Consider the following 19436-nt stretch of genomic DNA (forward strand, 5'->3'; position numbering starts at 1 on the left):
AATTTACCTTCAATGAAACAACTCAATATTATTATTGTAATAAGTGAATCGTTTATACTTGTATTTTTATTACCTTTTCAAATTGTGAAATTGTCTGTGCCATTATACTTAGATACAATGTGTATCAGTTTAAAGCATTAAAAGAAAGTAGTGCATCGAGGCAGCTCGTCTAAGTTATGTGCGCTGCATTTTTTTATTACAAGATGTCACTTTTGAGTCGACCTTTTACGTCATAATTCGATTCCTGTTATTAATTTCACTCAAATATAATCATTTTTTCAATTCTACCTACTTCATTCTTTCTTCATTACGAAATAGTATAATATAGTTTTGTTACATCTTCAATAAAAAAAAGAATGAAACTGTGAGTAAGCAAATTATATGTCATAAAGAGGTAAGTATTTCCAAATTATTTTTTTTTCAATTGTGATTTAATCAATAATTTAAAAGTTAAACACTTAGACCCATCAAGTGCCCAATTTGGTTAAGATTTGACGAAGTTATAATCAATTTAAAAAAATTCAGCAAATTGAATTATAACAACCAATAAAATTCAGGAAATAGCACAAAGTTTTCATAATGCTATATTTATTTATTATAATTTTTTATAATTTTTTCATGTAAAAAAAGTTTAACAATAACCCTGGATCATTTTCAAAGCTTTCCCAAAATAATTATAAAATACACACAAATCAACTGGACTTTTACTGGATTTATTTTCAAATATGATAGGAATTATAATGAACTACTACTTTTTACAACTGGTCGGCATAGTCACATAGGCACAGTCCCTTCCATAAGAAATGGGATGAATGAGATCCTTTTTACGGCAAAAAAAGGCAAGTTTTTTGCCTGTTTTCCTCGTGACTCTTCTTAAAGTAAGACATTTCTTTTAAAAGGACAAATAAATTTTCTAAATTAATAATAATTAACTTTTAATAAGTATTTCCTTAAGCTTACCTTATTTTTATTCGAAATATAATTGTAGGAATAGATCACCTTATTGTTTTATCCGAATTAAGATTGAGACAGAGGGAGCAGCGGCAGAGTAATCAACATTTTTATCTAAAATACGACCGAACATGTCAACATCATACTGGTTAATCCAACAAGGATCTGCGTGCCCTTTTGCTCACATCATTTGATGAAATAATTCACCTTTTATTATTTTGTCATAACTTTGTCAAATCTTAAAACCAAATTGGGAACTTTGCGGGTCTAAATGGGTTTAAAAAATCTGTGCTTTTTAGTTGAAATGGTTTTACGGCCCAAATATAAAGCTAAATTTTCTTGAAAAGTTCAATTTTTAAAGCCCTTATCTCGGGAAGATATAGATCCCTGGTTTTTAAATTTCCATTTTTGGATACCATGGGAATGCAGACTTCAAAAATGTATATGAAATGTTACTTCATTTTTTTAAGACCTAGCTCTTATTTTGAAACACCGTGTATCATCCTTCATCTGCGTCTCTTCCATTGAAACTCCTTACAAATTCTACCCTATTTCCTCTCTTAATATTCTTAAAAACTCTTTCATTGATTTTAGACGTTAAATCATAGATTTCATTGATATAAATAACATACAAATCATATCTATGACACCGATTCCATTTATAAGGCTAAACACTTAATGCGATTTCATTATTACTTGTGGGTCTCTTCTGTCATTGGATAAAAAGTCGAAGACGATCCTGGACCATGAATTTTTTGGGGTCCTACTTTCTAGACATCTTTATCAGCAAAGCTTCAAAACATATTCAGCTCTCCCATTACATACATTTATGCATAAATAGTTTTTACGTTATAAATATGTTAATAAATTATCGGGGATCTTATAACTCCGGGGCGAGCTATTTTGAAAAATATGAGTTTCGTTTAACATATTTAAATGTTAGTAATTTGGAAGTAATTTTCTGAATTACTAAATCACTTGTTATTAAATTTAAATATCATTCCATCATACAGATTTAGGATCTCTATATCAATAAATAAACTACGGATACAAAAGTCTCGTTAAATATATTTAGTCATAATTAATTATTACTTGTGCTCCATTTGTAGTGTTAGTTGAATTCTACTTCAATGCAAAACACATTCGTAGAATTATTGTGACTAAGATGAGCTCCAGAAGGAGGAGAGTCCATCAGGACTTGACCAGGTACATTGGAGTTTCAATATATTCCATCTAGATTATTCTTCATTCACATTGTCCATTGAATCTCAATCGACACTCATTGAGTCACTGATTACTAATCTACGCTCGACTCCTACTCTTCTTTAAACAGCTTTTCTATTTCTAATTCATTTACTTATTTATTGGATAGTTGTCATGAGACAGCAAATCTATTTGCAGTTTGAACCAACTTTTGAAATATCATCACAATTACTTATTAATTAATGAACACTTAATGATTGCAATTTTATAGCAAATAATTAAACCCTTTATCTTTTCATATCGGAGTAACATGAATGGGAATCATAACTTCATAGTATTACAATATGAATCATCATCAAATATATTTATTATTTTATTCCGCAAACTGTCCGTTCGGCAAAGTATCTGTTTGGCAAAATGACTTTTGACAATAAGGTTTTTGGCAAAGTTTCCGTGCACGGCTTCTATCTGCTCCAGTTTAGCATTTCACTGGTGGATTCTACTGGAACTTTCTTTGAACAATGCACAAGGAAGTTTCCCTTCTTCATATTGTGGAACAACATAATCATCACATGACCTTCCATTTGGTATGTTTCACCAAGGCAATCCCTTTTAAGTTTTCTATCCAAGAGTAGTGTGAAATACTACGGAAAATTTCTTTGAAGCCATTTTTATACTTTGGCACAAGTAATGATGAGTATGTATTATATTTCGTCTTTTAGTGGAGCCTAATATAGCAAAGTAGTCAAGATCTGCACCTGGACTGTCTTAAACACAGCAGATATCTTGGTTGTAGTCTGGTTGTCAGAGAGTAACAACCGATTATTTGTAGTGTTACAAATATCTTTACTGGTTGACACTTAACTAGATGGAAAGTCTAAGCGTATTATATATTGTCTTGGTTCAGTGTATTCTGAACCCTCAATAGTACCAGAGCTTTGACTGTTCTCTGAGTTTTCATCACTTGATATTTCTCCAACTTTCTGCTACTACATCATTCACTTATGATAACATACTACCTTCTCCTGGTTCTCGGACCTTAGTCATGAAATGATATACGTGCCATACGAGTGGTGATCGATTTTATTTGGCAGTGTGCATTTAAATATTTATTTGTGGTTTCTAATTATACTTGTGTATGTTGGGGGGGGGGTATGGGGGCTACTTGTTTATTGGTCTTTGGCTAATGGATTTATAAATCCATTAGCCAAAGACCAAAGACCAAGAGTAAATTTTTGAGATAAAATTACATATTAAAAGTTGTCATTTCTTCCATTCATAATTTTCATTCATATCCTTGAATTAAAAATAGAATTTTTTTTTTAATTAGCTTTCATTTAATATTATTTTCAATGCAATAGCATCAAACTCTGGTTAGCTAAAATGTTAAAAAAAGACATCATATCTAATATTTTGTGCAGGATATTTAAACATTGCCGATAATAAACATAAATGGGTCTTGAAACAGACATATCCATTTTCCAAAATGAAAGTTATTTTTGAATGTAGTTAGTTTATACGTTGAAGAATGGGTATAATATCAGTTTGCATATGTTCAATGAAAAAAAAAATCAAATTTAGAGAGGTCTTGGCGGAGGGGGGAGGAGGTTAGTCGAGGGGTGGCTGATTATATACTACTTAGTTAATAACTGCAACAACACTATGCACTCAATATATATTTTTTGGTTTTGTTCATGCCTATTTACCTTATATGATAAAATTAACAAACAAAAGTGCAAAAAAAAGGTCAAAGAACATAATGAGTACATAACCTCTAAATTAATTTTGAATTAATTTTTAAGTTCAGTAAATTGAAGTGGTTCAAAAAAATTGGTAAAATAAAAAAAAGTTAAGTTCAATGGCTTTAGTTTACTAAAATGTGTATTTTTCATCAGAAAGGAATAACAATATTAAGTTCAAAAACATTGTAAATATAATCTATATATTTGCTCTTTATTCAAAAATAAACATTTTATTGAATAAAATAGACGATAAACAAAGTTATGTAATATTTTTAGTTTTGTGGTGTTTAAACCCTGGGACAATACTCACTTTAGGATTTAAAGGGTCAGTAAGGGAGGGTTAAAATAATCACAAATACTAACAAGTTAAATTGAAGAAAAATATAGATATTTATTGCTCAAAAAATGAAACGTCATTAACATATAATTTAAATACAATGAGATCATACAAACATTTCAACATTCAAAAATATTTTTATGTTTACATCAAAGTTCTACATACATGACAAAGTACAAAAAACATTTAGATTCATATATTTGTTGAAATTGAACAGAAGGAGTTAATTTTAACTGAATGATCAAAATATAAAAACTCTTCTAAGCTATTAAGGTATTCCACATAAAATACGGGACTGTGGATCAAGTTCCTTAAGGACAACTTCCGCATTAGGATCTCCGGACAAACTAATTCCCAAGTCTCTATTTATCCGATTAAGTTCTAATTGAGCATCTCGACTATAGTCGGATTTTTGCAATCTAGACCTAAAGCCTGTAGGCATGAATTGATTTAGAGATATGGGATTTGAGGTCCTTGGTGCCCCTTTGATTTGTTTATATATAGAAACAGCAGATTCTCGGAATATGACGTCTTTACAGTATATTACAAAGTTAAGGGAGGAGTTAATAACAACTAATAAATGATTGCAAATAACTGTGTTCTTGGCCCAAGGGGGAAAGTCGGATCTTTCTCCATCTAAAAGATCTACTAATTCATACACAGATATTGCAATTTCCCCTATGTGGCAAATCAAAAAAAGAAAGATGATTCCAATTAGCATTAGAGTTATATTGCGATTTCGTTTCCGTCGAATCCTCTCTCTTTCGTTGGAAAAACGATAGGATGCGTTGGTTGTTCCTAGCATTTGTCTGAAAAGGAATCAATTGAAAAATGATTAGTATGAACCAGATAAATTTTAATAAGTTTCCAATGAATGCATAAGTCTTATATATGACCATGACATTAATATTATTTTTTTGTGAATTGCATATTTAATTTCTGACCAAGCGATAATAATTTAATACAGGGTGATCCAGATTAATCGGGAAAACCTTTCAAGGCATTGAACGAACAAACTATATGGGGTGGAATCATATTTTATTATTATTATTTTAAAACTATATTTAATGACTTTCAATTTTTATAATGAGATCTTCTTAAAAACCTTGGCTACACGCCCCCGGAAGCTGGTTGCAGACCCGGATGGTCTTGTAAGAATTTATCTTTTCCATTTTACGGGTAATTGACTTCTTAAGGCCTCCATCGACGAATTACACTTGGCACAGTCCTCATTCTCGACCCTTCTCCACACCTAAAAATCGCACGGGTTCAGTTTTGGGCTATTTGAAAAAATCTGGGCTCGAAAAGTAAGAACATTTTGTGGTCAAGACATCGGGTACACTGTCTTGTTGGAAGGTATAATTTCTTCCTTGGGCTACTACATCAATCTAGGGAATTTTAATTAAAAGTGTGAAGTCAGAACTAGTAAAATGGAAAAGCTGGATCCGCTGGATAACTTTTTTCAATACATTTCTACTTCATCCGTTGCTTAGTTATTAATAACTTCCTGAGTTAATTATCTAGAAATCATTTTGAAAAATAGAAGTTTAAAGGGAATTCAGAGGTATCTTATCCTGAACACTGCTCCATCAAATTTATTAACATTTCAGATTATGAATTCTCATTTATAAAGTATAAGGGTAAAAAAAATTCAAATTGTTCACTGATAATCACCATTAATAAAAAAACATTCCTGCATTTCAAAAATAAATTATTTTTTAAGATATCTTGAATACACTCCCTATTACACAGAAGTATTTTGGAAAAATCTAAATTCTATTTTGCAAAAGGATTCATGAAATCCGAAGACTTTTTGGCAAATAGAATAAAATCTGTGGTCGAAAGATCAACTGAATATGGTGTCTTAGACATAATATCTACTGTACCGAATAATTTAAAAAAATAAAAAATAATTGGGTAATCATTTGTGTAAAATTGTAGTTTCTTGTAAAAGTTGCATCGTGGGTACTCTAATTAACAATTGTCCTGAATTACCAGTCAACTATAACACTCGCCTTAGAACTGTCGATCTATATTATAAAGAAAATAAACTAACATCAACAGTTAAGCTGAAAAGATTAAAAGGAAACATTGCTGATTGGATACAGGGGTAACTTCCTAGACTTGTACCGCTAATTTACTACGACAAGGTCCACCAATCCCTTTTATATTGGAATTGGTTCAGAGGAAAGGATCAAAAACAAAAAAATAATTACCGGAAAATACAAAATCAACACCCAATTTGTTGATAGCAAAATGTTACATTGAAATACCCTTAATATGAAAGAAGAAGCAATCAGCCTGGAAATAATTAACTCAAACCCCTTTACTTTGTATTCACAGAAGCGGTTTCGTTACAGATTGTTGACATCCACGATATGTATCAGCAAGTCGAATGAGATGGACATTAATGTTTTTTATGCTAAGAAGCTGTGGAATAGTCGTTCCATTTATTTCATTGTTGTGATTGAGTGAGAACTCTAAAACCTATAATATTTTTACCATAATCGATAGGTTTGGTATAAGTCTCGAGTCATTATATTGGGGCATTACTCTTACAATGAGAGGAGAAAAAGTAGATGAAATATTAGTAAAGACTCATGCATATCATACAGGACTTCTCTTCTTGTAGGTTGGATCAAAACAATCGTGAGATATATGGACTCAATGAACTTTTTAACTAAGATAAATTTCATATTTTTATCGTATAAAGGGACATATTTCAACAATTAACTACTCTAAAATCTTTTAACTTTTTTAAATAGCTGGAGAATAATAATTTCCTTATATTCTTCGTAATATTGAATAATTGTCAAATTATATGCATATGACCGATTTTGAACCTACAAATTGTACCTAATCATACAAAAATATAGAAAATGTCGGAAAACTATTAGTTTTTTCATATTTTTTCCGAATGCTATTATTAGTAAGGCTAACTAATAAATCTTATTTTACAACTTCAAAAAATTTGCTGTAAAAAAAAGCTCCACTGATTGATTTTTTTCTGTTTAACTTTTAATTTTCTCATAGAATATTTACTTAATATTATGTGAAATTGCTTGAGAAGTTCCGAAATTTAATATAATTAAGTCAATCCTTTGACTAATTGTAATAAGTGATTAATATTTTCGAGGCTGGAAGATTAACCCCAATTCAAATATGTTTCATATCTAATGCATTTTATTAGTATTTATTGATTAGCTGTAAGAAATTTCATTGACTTATTTATATTTAATCTCTGAACATTTCTTGTCTCTAAAATATTCCTTACTTCTTACAATTAGTCAAATAAATCACTAAATTATAATTAATTTCGAACAAAAAGAGTAATATTTGATAGGAAAATTAATATTCCAAGTTATGGACCTTCATTTTTATTTAATAAAATTCTAGCTGATATTACTTAATCCGTATTATGTTAAATTAGTAAATATTTATATACCTGAAGGAAGTAACTACTAATTAGTAGTTACCTAGATGTATTTGTAATTACATGGGAGCAATAAAGGACATTAATAACTAGTATAATGAATAAAAACTAATAGCGTTAAACTTTACTACGTTGTGTACTTCTTCTAGTAATTAATTGTAAATTTATAGACATAAAAAGTTGTTAATGACCGTCTTGTTTATCCTCGTAAATTAATCCCATAAAATATTCACAGTAGGGCCCCAGAACTCAGTACTCACGGTGCTTGACATATTTGAAGTATGATTCTTTATTTATATTGATTATACCTTGCTTATTATCTGTTTGTATATTTAGAAATTTTAAATGGAGGTTTTGTAAATTTAATTAATCGTTTTGCTTAAAAGTTGTTCCTTTTGATATCTTAGATTATTCTTTTTTTCTATATAAGGACTGAGGCTTACGCCTTCCATCTTTTTAATGAACGTGATAAAGGGATATCTGTAAGGGAAATCATGGAATAAAAAATCAGGCATGCACTTGAAATAGAGTTAAAAAAGAAGATTGGTTGCTAGCTATACCACTGACGGCTTCAGTCGGACTATTTTCTCAATTAAAAAGATGTAAGGACTTGGGAATTTCGTTGACAGACAGTTAAGGGTGCTTCTACCGTTTAAAAAAATAATTTTGCAAAAAAATATTTATGAGAACAGGCTCGAAATTCTCACGGCTATCGTAACTTACTTTTTAAACTTTAGTTGGGTCTTCCGGTTTATATTTATCCTATCCTTATTTGTAGTTGATTTTGTCTTTTTTTTTACCCACTGTTGATGTATTTAATAATTTATATTTATTAAAATTAAGGTGGAAAAAATTAAACATCGTTTTTAAGTTGCCACTTCATTCCTAAATAAATCTTATGCAACCATTCACGAAATTAAAAAATAAATAAAGGGTCCTACTATATTTCATACATAAGTAGTATATATGAGATAATAAACTTTATAGAAAATACTTCCTTGGTATTTTTCTTCATGAATAATACATGTTAATTAAGCCAATTTTTATTAAAAAAATGAATAGATTTGGTTCATTTAAGATAATTAAATTATTGTACCTTAATTTATGTAAATCATTTTTAAAAAAACCCAAAAAATGGACAATTACCATGTTAATATTTCTTAAAAAGTTTTTCAGGGTTTCATATCAAATTATATCTGTAGTAGTTCCCAAGAAACATGTTTTTAGTACATAACGAGCTATACTCAAGTAGGGAAAATATATATCTCGCTATGCGCTAGCATGTTTACACAGCGTTTTGCAGCTATATAATAGCTGTCATTAGTTAAGTTGAGTAGTTTGTAATGAAAATTTCGTTATAAAATAAGTATATATGTATTTCAATATAATTGCAATAATGAGATTTTAAATTTAGAAGATACTCCTCCTTATATTAGTAATTTATTTTATTTCCTCAAAATTATATAACATGTTGCTAATATTAACTAGGGTCTCAATTCAGATTAACCATATGGGTCGCTCTCGCTTGCTCCTCGCGCTCTTTTTTCATTACAAACTACTCTTATTTAGTTATAAGTTTTTTTTTCTTCTCGTCATTAGTTATTTGTAGTCGTATTTTCTAATGTTTGACATTCAACTCTTAGTATATAGTTAGATGTTTTTAATCAGCATTTGAACACTAGCGTGGATAGCTAAAATGTTAATTAAGTTTACTGTATAGAATATTTAAAAATCTGCTAGGATAAGTTATGCATCGTCGGACACATCTAAGAGGTGTTTATATTCATGTATTTTATATAGACATCGTGTATTATATTTTGAGATTTTTTTAAATAAACACATTGATAAATATGTTTGTAAGAAGTTTTATATCAAAACATTTTCATTAAAACATCGAATAAAGAGGTTATTAAAGGTTTAAAAGCACTATCAAAAAATTGCAAAAATTCATAAATTCAGACAAGTTTCAAATCCAAAATTTTAATTTCGGACGTTATTCGACTCATGTTTCTGAATTTCAGACACCATGAAATTGCAAAAATATATGAGAAAAATATACATAGGAGTGCAATTGCTGTTTGAACATTATCCCTTGGGTAGATAAAATTCCTTGTACACGGGAGAATACCTGATTATTTGGTAATCCTTGGGATGAAGGATCTCATATTATTTTATGTTAACGAATAGAGCTAGGAACTGACACACGGTTTATAAATTAGAAGAAGAAATTAGAAAAAGAGAATCCTCTTTCACCCTGTTTTATCATATTATTATAATTTATATAGGATCATGTCTATGTTTCCAACTCCGTCTTGGGAAGGAATATAATGGACCCAGTTCTGCGATATGATGCCATTTATTCCATGGATACCTCCAATATCTGATTCACTGTTAAATCTCTACTGGGATTCTAAGTCTAGCCTAGTATGTATGGAGTCTTTCGGAGTCCAATTTGATTCACTTTAACTCATGGAACCTCGAGAAATAATCAACTTTGCAAAGATGTGCTATAATTCTCGTGTCTTTTTTCTTCCTATCGTCAACTCCAGAAAGTTAAATCCTCATTTCCACTACAATCTTATATTTAATTGGGGCTCTTCAGTATCAAAATGTATATTATCCTGATAAGATGTCAGATCAATTATGAAGAGGAATTGTCTCTAACTCTAAATCCTTCATTTACTTCAACAATTAAGATTATTTATATTCCGATATATAATGTTCTACCTCTTTACATTATTTGGTTTCATTTATCAATAATAGTTATTGATTAGTACACCACTGCCTACTCTAGACATCTTTACATTACCGTTCTACAAAATCCAAGTTATCCTTTTTGTTGAGAAAGGCTTCATTCACTAACTTGGAGGATTCATGTTCGATTTGGTTCGACTTATTAATAACCAAGGAAGTTTATGAATACAAAACGGCGCTGAGCTCCTACAGGATTAAGGAACAAATAAATTACAATTTCTACTCCGCTATTGCTAAATTCAGTTTCTCATTGATTCAATGATTAAAAATTGTTTTCATATGGTCTAATTCATAGTTTTATTAATCAATTAATTTAATGTTTATATTATAATATACAATTAATAAAAGAATTAATTTGAGTTTTAAATTGATTAATTAGTTCGAATATATCGCCTTGATTGGGTAATAAATTATTGGGAGAGGTGGAGCATAATATTGACTAAAGATTCTTCTACCGTCTTCTTATATTTTCCCCTCTATCCAAATGACTTCAAGATTCAGCTCCCCACATTGACAATGCTTCAAATTGTCGTGTTAATCCAGTGAATCTTAATGTTATCGGTATGAACGCCTGTTAAAGGATCCATAACAATTATTTATGCTAGAAAACAAAATGTTGATAATTTTCCTAGGTGATGAGTTGGAGTGAAGCGACTCTAACTCTGAGAGACTCCATACAACACTTGGATAGTTCTAAATTGGAGAGAGATTTAACCGTCAATCAAATATGTATTGGAGGTAGCTTATGACTCTATTGTGGTCTAACCCCCCTCTCTCATCTGTAACCCCCAAAAGGTGGGACAATTTTATAACTTCCAAATGTTGATAGCTAGCTCTTAATACTTGATCCTTAGACACAAGGACATCCGTTTTGCCAGAATTAATTTTTACACCTGATTCATCTTTAAACTTGTCTAGTTTTGGAAAAATGTATTTAGAGACTAGACTAAGGTATTTAGAATACCTCAAGGAACACTGTGTGATCGTATGCTTACCAAAATGAATGTAAGTTTTGCTCAAGTATCTAATACCTATTATTTGGTCATTACTGATTAATTCTTTGGCTATGGTATTAGCTGGCAGTAAGAATAAGAAAGGGTACCAATGTCATAAATATTGATACAATGCAGGAAATAACTCAACTTTCTATGGAGGCTTTGAAAAAGAAAAAAAATCAAAGAAGGAACAACTATTAAGGATCTTTAATATGCTATGTATTTTTTATTTATTTTTGAAATAATTAAATTAGAAACTCATAGATGAACCTCTCCCGGCTGATACTGGATTGAGTTTGGTGTGGTGGGGGTCTATGTAGGAGCAAAAAAAAACAAGGAAGGGCACTAAAAATCTCCTTGGCTAAAGTCTCTTGTACTATGTAAACATGAGGAGTAGCCCCTATCTTTATTTTGTAGAGAGATCGACGAAGGATGATAACTATCATATGGACGGACTGGGGAAGAAAATGAATTCCTGATTAGTTGCGGAAGTGTACAATTAACTATGAGAGACAAAGTTCAACGCTTCCTCAAAATCTATCAAAAATACCAAAAAAATTTAATTCACTGATGGAATCCTGGATAATGCTGTACAACTTAGTTTAATTTAAAAATTTTATATTTACAATAACGGTAGAAATCATTCAACAGTTTTATACCATGAAAGAAAAGCGCTATGGTATTTTTTCTTGTGAAGCAAACGTTATTTAATTGATATTATATTATAAAAAAATTTTAGCGAAATTTTCCAACACCTAAATTTATATTGAAAAACTAAAAAAGCTAAAATTTTAGTTAAAGATGTAAGCTAAATTACTTGTTGTGGTCTTTATTATTTATTTATATTCAAATAAAATTAAAAATCTATAAGGATTTTAATAAGTGGCATATAAAATTGTTTTTTGCTTTTTTTTTGTTTTTTGCAATCCTTTCGAGATTTCTTCCTAAAACCAGTCAAAATATCATTACAAAAATATATATTTTTTTTTAAATGAAGGAAAAAACAATGAATAATTGAAATGATTTATAATGAAAAAAAATGGCAGATGACACAGTTGACATGGACTCAAAATAAGCTATTTAAAATTGAAATATTTTAAAAACAATTTAATTCATTTTGCAATCAAATATATCAATTAAAACACTAAAAATATTAATTAGGGTTCAAGACCAGGAGAAAAAATATACTATTAAAAAAAAGGTTGATGATATTAGTATCAATAAGATATAATTTGTGATTGTTTTAGTTCAAACATTATCATTTCATTTTTAATTAATATTTCAACGAAATACCATTTACTCTTAACGAATTTTAAAAACCCAAAATGAAATAATTTATTTTGATGAGGTTGAGTATGATATATAGAATAACAGTTAATATAATATTAGTAATAGAGCGGAAATCTCAAATGGTAAAAAATTAAAATAGGAAAATAACGTCTTAAATGCAAGAAATGAGTTAAATTTACCAAAACAGACGACACTGAAAATCTTAGTTTCTAACAAAGGATTAAAATGTCTCATGTTTATGTACGAGAAACTCAAAATAAGATAGATAATGGTTTAAATTAGACTTAAGACCAGGGATAATATCGTCCTGCTTCGTTGCATTTCCATTTATTAAAGTTCGTTCCGTCTTCGTCACATTAAGTTATGTCTTTATTTCGTAAAGAAAAGAGAATAATCGTGATGCAAAGACACATTCGTTGAGAAATACGTTTCTACATGTTAGTGTTGATTAAACAAACGCTACCCTAGACAATCAACTGTGCAAAAATTGGGGTTTTTTCCTCATTTTTTCGACATGTACACCTAAAAACTTTTCTATAGACTTTACATATTGTTATCTTCAAAATTCCAAAGTACTCCTCTGCAAAAAGAAAATATTCTGTGAATATTAATATTATTAAGATTAATTTTTTTTAAATTAAAAAAATGTGTAAAACAAATAAATAATTGTAAAGAAATATGAATGTTTAGGTCCAATTAGAACTAATGGACTTATGAAATATGAATGTAAAAGAAAGTTACTACCAGTCTATTGTTGAAACTATTTCTTTCTTTTTTTACCTAGGTACAGCATTATTCTTATTTAACTTTTCTTAATGATACTATTGTTCGACTTTTAGTGAAAATAGACTTCATTTCCGTTTAAAGTCTTCTTCTATTCCTTGTATTTTTTTTGTAGAGTGAATAAGCAATTAATAAAAAATAGTAGAGATGAATTGGGAAAGGAAAATTTCTTTGACGTATCACCTGATTGGATGCTTTTTACTCTGCCCTATCATTTGATTGGCTAACAAAATCAAAGAGTGGATAAAAAATTGAATTAGAATCTCTTTGAGGCAATGATCGGGAAAAATCCTAATTATACTGGAAGTCCAAATCGAGTATTTAATTTTGCTCACGACTCAAAATCAATGAATATTTTTATCCAGTCTAGTTCAAATTTTCAGAAAATTAAATACTCTTTAAAAGAGTACCTATAGTTTTATCCATTGAAATAAGTGAAATTTTTTTTTGAGTTCCTGGCATGAAGTGTACACTATTTAAAAAATCCTTACAAATTTAAAAAATGAGCAAAAATGAATAATAAAGATTCATAGTCAAGTTGATGTCGGAACATGTGAACTTGGTTTATTTAGTTTCAACTTCAATTGAAGAGGATGGAAAGATGGGTTGGAGTATTTTAAGATTCCATTTTGTTCAGAGGTTGTTCTTTGTCTGAATATATTTAAAACTCCATCATAGAAAAAAATCTATACTTATTTTTGCCCTACATATATCATGTAAAATTATTTTTTGAAAATTAACAATAATGATTTTACTTATAATGAACAAAATTGCAAATATTTTATATTCTCGTATATATTTAAATCATAACATACTTAATAGTTGTACATGTAATTTTTGTATGATTAAATAAATAAAACCATTCAAAAGTAGCAAATTATTTTTTGAATATAATCCAATGTTGTAGTACATTTAAAAAACGCCCCTTAGAATTGTAAGTTTAATACATACCACAAATCATCTATACAAAATCTAAAATATCATCTGGTATGGAAGTCCTCGTACTTCTAAATTCATAAAGTATTGACACTATTTTTATTATGATTAAATTAATAACCTATTGATGGGGGCCACTATAAATAATTTGCTTTTAATGTAACTCCATATCTTCCATACAATATCTCCGACACCTGACGCCTTAGCCCTTGAGTATGCTCATATTTTGAGAAAAAAGGTTCTGGGGTAAATAATTAATTTTACACAAAAAAAAAAAACATTTTCTGCCCTTCAGAGTTTTCCAATAAATGTTTCCAAAGTTTAAAGTATTTGTTATGGTTCTGTAAATGAACCAATGTATGGAAAAGTCTATTTATTCTATTACATGTTATGACATGCTAAAAAAAGCCTTTTCATCCAAAAAATCCTTGTTTCTTGTATATTGATCTCATATATTGTTTCTTGTATATTGATCTCATATATTGTTTCTTGTAAATTAATATGTTCCTTGCATGGAATAAAGAAAATGCCATAAAAAATTACTTGTTCAAAAAGTTAACATTTTAGTAGCATTTTCTCTAAAACAAGAAGTAGTTTATTCTTTAAACTAATGCGTTGTTTATAGCTATGACGGGGGAAAAATATATGTAACAAACATTATAGTTTAAAGATGAGTATGTGAATTTAACCACGATATATAATTATTCTATCATTTTGAATGCTATTTATATGAATGAAAATGTAATTGAGTAATTTACCCAATCTTTAGATGAAGTGCTAAGATATATAATTCTTATGGGCATTTGAAACAGAGTTCTCAATTTTCTTTCATCAGCTCTTCGGGAAGTTAATGACTCAATCCTTGAGACCCAGTTATAGAAGTTATCTTTATATGGTAAAGAAGTGGCCTATAGTGGACTTTGGCATGTCTTTTGATAAGAAAAGTAAACTTCCTAGTACGAAAAACAGAGTAAACATAAATATCTTTCATTGTTATCCAATTTTTTATAAGTGCTTCCGATTCCAAAGACTCAGGGTCCCATTTATTCTTAAAAAGGTTTATTTCTATTTATTTTTCTTACAAGTAATATCTATTGTCATTCCATAATAGTAAGTGGAGCTACTTTCCGAATAACCCTATGTGTTTCCCCTAACCTTAAGGTTAAAATTACTAGATATATCCATTTATACGATCTGTTATACTGTAATCTACTAATGTTACGTACTTGACGTTATGATTTATATCAACTTCATGTTGGATTTCTTTGTTATATCTTTCAAAAGTGTTATTTTTTTATATCCACAGATTATTTTTTGTCAAGACGGTTTAGCTCTTTAGAGCAATGTAGCTGAAAGAAAACCTTGCCGATAATTTTTACTGAAGTAAATTGGTCTTCTCTCTATTTTTGTAACAGCCACTGTCTAAGATCTCACAGCCAGCTATGGTCTGATCCGGTTAAAAAAGTTGCTGTGTACTAGTTTTCCTACTGATCTCGAAATGTAAGTCCTAGAATGATAATCGAATGCTATTAAAAAATATGTTGTAACGATAGCTCCAAAAAACTTGTTCTAATACACTTATTTAATCCATGCCTTATTATTTCTGAAAATGTCGGATAATTTTCTTCGTTTCAGAACCCTTTTTCCTAAGTACCTTTTTTGTTAATGATACTATATGTTAAATAGGACTTGCAATCGCCCTTGTAAACATACTTCCTCAAATCTTATCTAGTCCTGAGTCTTGATTGTCTGTAAATTTTTGCCTGGTGTATTCAGATATTATCTCGTTAGAAAAAATAAAGATATTTTTCTATTAAGTTTTATGGAATTTTCTTCTGATGTCACTAACTGTCTTCAGGAAGGCTATCCAAAATGTAACTGTAATCTCTTTTACTTATTAAGTCCCCCCCATTACTTTATTCTCTTCATCACATTGACTGAGTAACTACTTTTGTTTGTAATTGTTTAAATACATTGAAGGGATTATTTTATTTTTCCATTTTAGCCCTTGCTTCAAACTCAGAGAGCTCTGCAGCACTTTGGAAGTTTTTCTCATACGTTATATTTTATTATGAGAGTAAACCCATGTTGAAGGTACATTCCAAATTATCTTTCAAATATTTAATAATTTCTTTCTTTGACTCATTCATCCTTTGGTAGTTTAAGGGAGAACATAACTTTTTTACAGTAAATGAAGAATTGAACCTTTTTCATACGGTAGTCTTCATCTTATTCATGCATTTTGTATCAACGATAAATCACAAAGGAAATTATCTGAATATTTGGAAAAATGTCAACTAAAAAACTTGCAATCCCCATATTGAGATATGCAAGTCGTTCAAAAGGAGGATGTGTTTTTATAGATCTTTTTCGGGGCAAGTGCTAAATCAATTATTGGCCCCTTCTCCGTTTGAGCTTATCACAGGTTAAGTCATTTAAATTTAATTCAAAGGTAAGTTTATCCCGATACTTAATAGTATAAAATAAATTGCTGACACTATGTAGATTGACGTTAATGTCTCCGACGAGAATTATTAAAAAAAATATTACAGTTGCAATTGATAATATGGACTTTAAGAATGATAGACTTCTTACATTTAGACCATAAACATTAATAAAAACATTTTCAGTGGATATTATAATTTTATGTCAGTCGTTCATACTTCAGTAAGACTTGTACATGTGAGATCTCAAAGAGATTTAGGAAATAAGGGTAGACTTCTTCTATTTAAGCATGAGACGGTAAGAAAAAGTTAAGCTGGATTGGCAAACAAAAGAGGTAATCATCCTTAAATAGCAAAGATACTTTAGCTTTGATATCCTGGAGATATATACAATATAGATAAAAGAATAATCTTTTTGTTTTCCTTTGATCATGGTCGAACAAGTGATCCTTACACTTTGCATATTTAGCGACAGCATAGGAGCGATCACTTATTCCTCTCTATAATAATATAAATTAGAGTAACAAAAAAAATTAAATACAACAATCTTATTTTGTTTGTTTCAATATTTTATTTAAATACATGTCTTTTAAATATGCACCAACAAAAAGTTTTATTTCATAAGGGTTTAAAAAGTGCAATTGTGCTAGAGATGAACGTTAACCAAACTTGCTCAGATTTTGTATTTGTGTTTAGCTTATCTAGTGGCAGTACCAATATCAGGTTCAGCTGATTCTGAAAAAGATTTCTAATTTCAGGGGCAACTGCATTATCATAATCTATACCTCTAAATTTAAAAAGCAAAGGTTTCTCAAATTTTCAAACCTAAATATGATATTGGATTTTTTTTAAATTCTGTGCTATGTGTTTATTATTTCTTTTTATTTTTGAGTTTTGCCATGGTGTTACCATGAATTAAAATGATGCTCAAAAAAGAGATTTTTTTTGTTATTATCCCTTTAACTGGTGAGATGGAATTGCACTGATTAAGAATAAGTAAATATCATGGTATTTTGAAAAATATATATTTTTTTTTTAAATAAGAGGATATACAATTTTTTTTTTTAAATTGTGAAGCAATGCATCAGAATAGTGTTTTCCCCACTAGTCTTTTTTTTAAATCTAAAATTGTAATTACTACATCAGAAGAGATTACCTGAGTTACTCCCTTGCGCCCCTCCGAAATAAAAATAAATACAATTTGACCTTTAACCCATCAAAAGTAAAAGATGAATTATAATTCTTATACATACGTTTTTGGCTTTACTGTAAAATTTGATAAAAGCCAGATAGGTTGTTTTGTCAGACAAGTCCAGTATATAGAGCAAGATCTATTTGGGGAGTATTGATATCTTTATTCAATGTTAGAAATTGAGAAAATTTTCAATTTATCTGGAGAATAGGCCATTTATTTTTATAGTAAATGCTTCATTTATAATTTAATTATATTTATTTAATGATTATGTTATTATAAAAAATAACAAAATTACCTTTTGGGATTATGTTAAGGTGTATTAATTTTTAAATCAATAAACATTTTTTTCTATTCACTATTTTCATTTCTATTAGACAATCTTTAAAAATTTGTAGTTGTTTAAAAGTTTTCCTTACCTATAAATAAGTACAGAGCTGAGTAGCATGATACATGTAGGAACTGCAACAACCAGGAAGGAATTGGCTATCAGTGTATAGTCTCGTATATAAGAATTATCTTTCCGAAGCTCAGTTGCTTCAAGTATGAGAACTGATAAGTTTCGCGTAGAATAGACAACCTGAGAGACAGATGATCCATTTTTTAATAAGCTTGTCACAACAAAGGAGGAATTAACAAGATCATAACTCCTTCCGTAGCGAAATTCAAACCATCTAGGAATGTTCATGATTGTGCTAAAGATAAACACGATTCCAGCTTGTATATATCCATTATAGATACTCTTGCTACTCGATGAGGTAATGTGTAAATCCAAGTAGCGATTGACAGCCACACTCACAGTCATATAGACTGAGCAAGTCATAAACGTATTTGTGACCGGATATAAAAAAGGTACTGTCAGAGGGAAAATCCTTTTCTGATATGTTTCACTGAGTGTGGGTAATGAAAAAAGGAAGAAAGCACAGACTAGAAGTAGGTTGTCATAGGTAGCAAGAGAACAGAGTATCCGAACAAAGTCCAATTTTAATTTGACACCCTTTTTTTTAAGGATCGTTATAGTTATGAAATTGCCAAAGAGGCCGAAGAGGGAAATCGTTGGCATCAAAGCACCTTCAACTAGATATTTGAACCAAGGTGTCGTCATAACGGATCCGATAAATAAACTGAGGAAAACTTCGCTCTTTTGAGAAAGAAAAGCAGAAAAAAGCTCATAGAAATAAAAGAGAGAAAAAGGAACTATTAAATAAAGGTTTACAGCATTACTCCTTATGTATGAACAGCCCCCCTCTCTTGTACTCAAAATTATTCACAGATTCCGGAAATTATATTTATATACATAAATATAGCAACATTCATCAACTTGTACATCATATTACATATCTATGAAAAAAATGTTGAATTCAAGGTATTCACTC

General features: G+C 29.5%; 1 protein-coding gene across 1 annotated transcript; it reads right to left on the minus strand.

Moving 5' to 3' along the window:
- Nucleotides 1-4268: 4268 nt before the first annotated feature.
- LOC121120301 (FMRFamide receptor-like) lies at nucleotides 4269-19180 on the minus strand. Its single transcript, XM_040715157.2, has 2 exons — nucleotides 18480-19180; nucleotides 4269-5042 (listed from the first exon to the last, which is right to left on the minus strand). The coding sequence occupies exons 1-2, from the start codon at nucleotides 19163-19165 to the stop codon at nucleotides 4502-4504; spliced, it is 1227 nt and encodes a 408-aa protein (XP_040571091.2). The 5' UTR covers nucleotides 19166-19180; the 3' UTR covers nucleotides 4269-4501.
- Between the last annotated feature and the right edge of the window lie 256 nt (nucleotides 19181-19436).

Source organism: Lepeophtheirus salmonis, chromosome 6 (genome assembly GCF_016086655.4).
Source record: "Lepeophtheirus salmonis chromosome 6, UVic_Lsal_1.4, whole genome shotgun sequence".
NCBI lineage: Eukaryota > Metazoa > Arthropoda > Copepoda > Siphonostomatoida > Caligidae > Lepeophtheirus > Lepeophtheirus salmonis.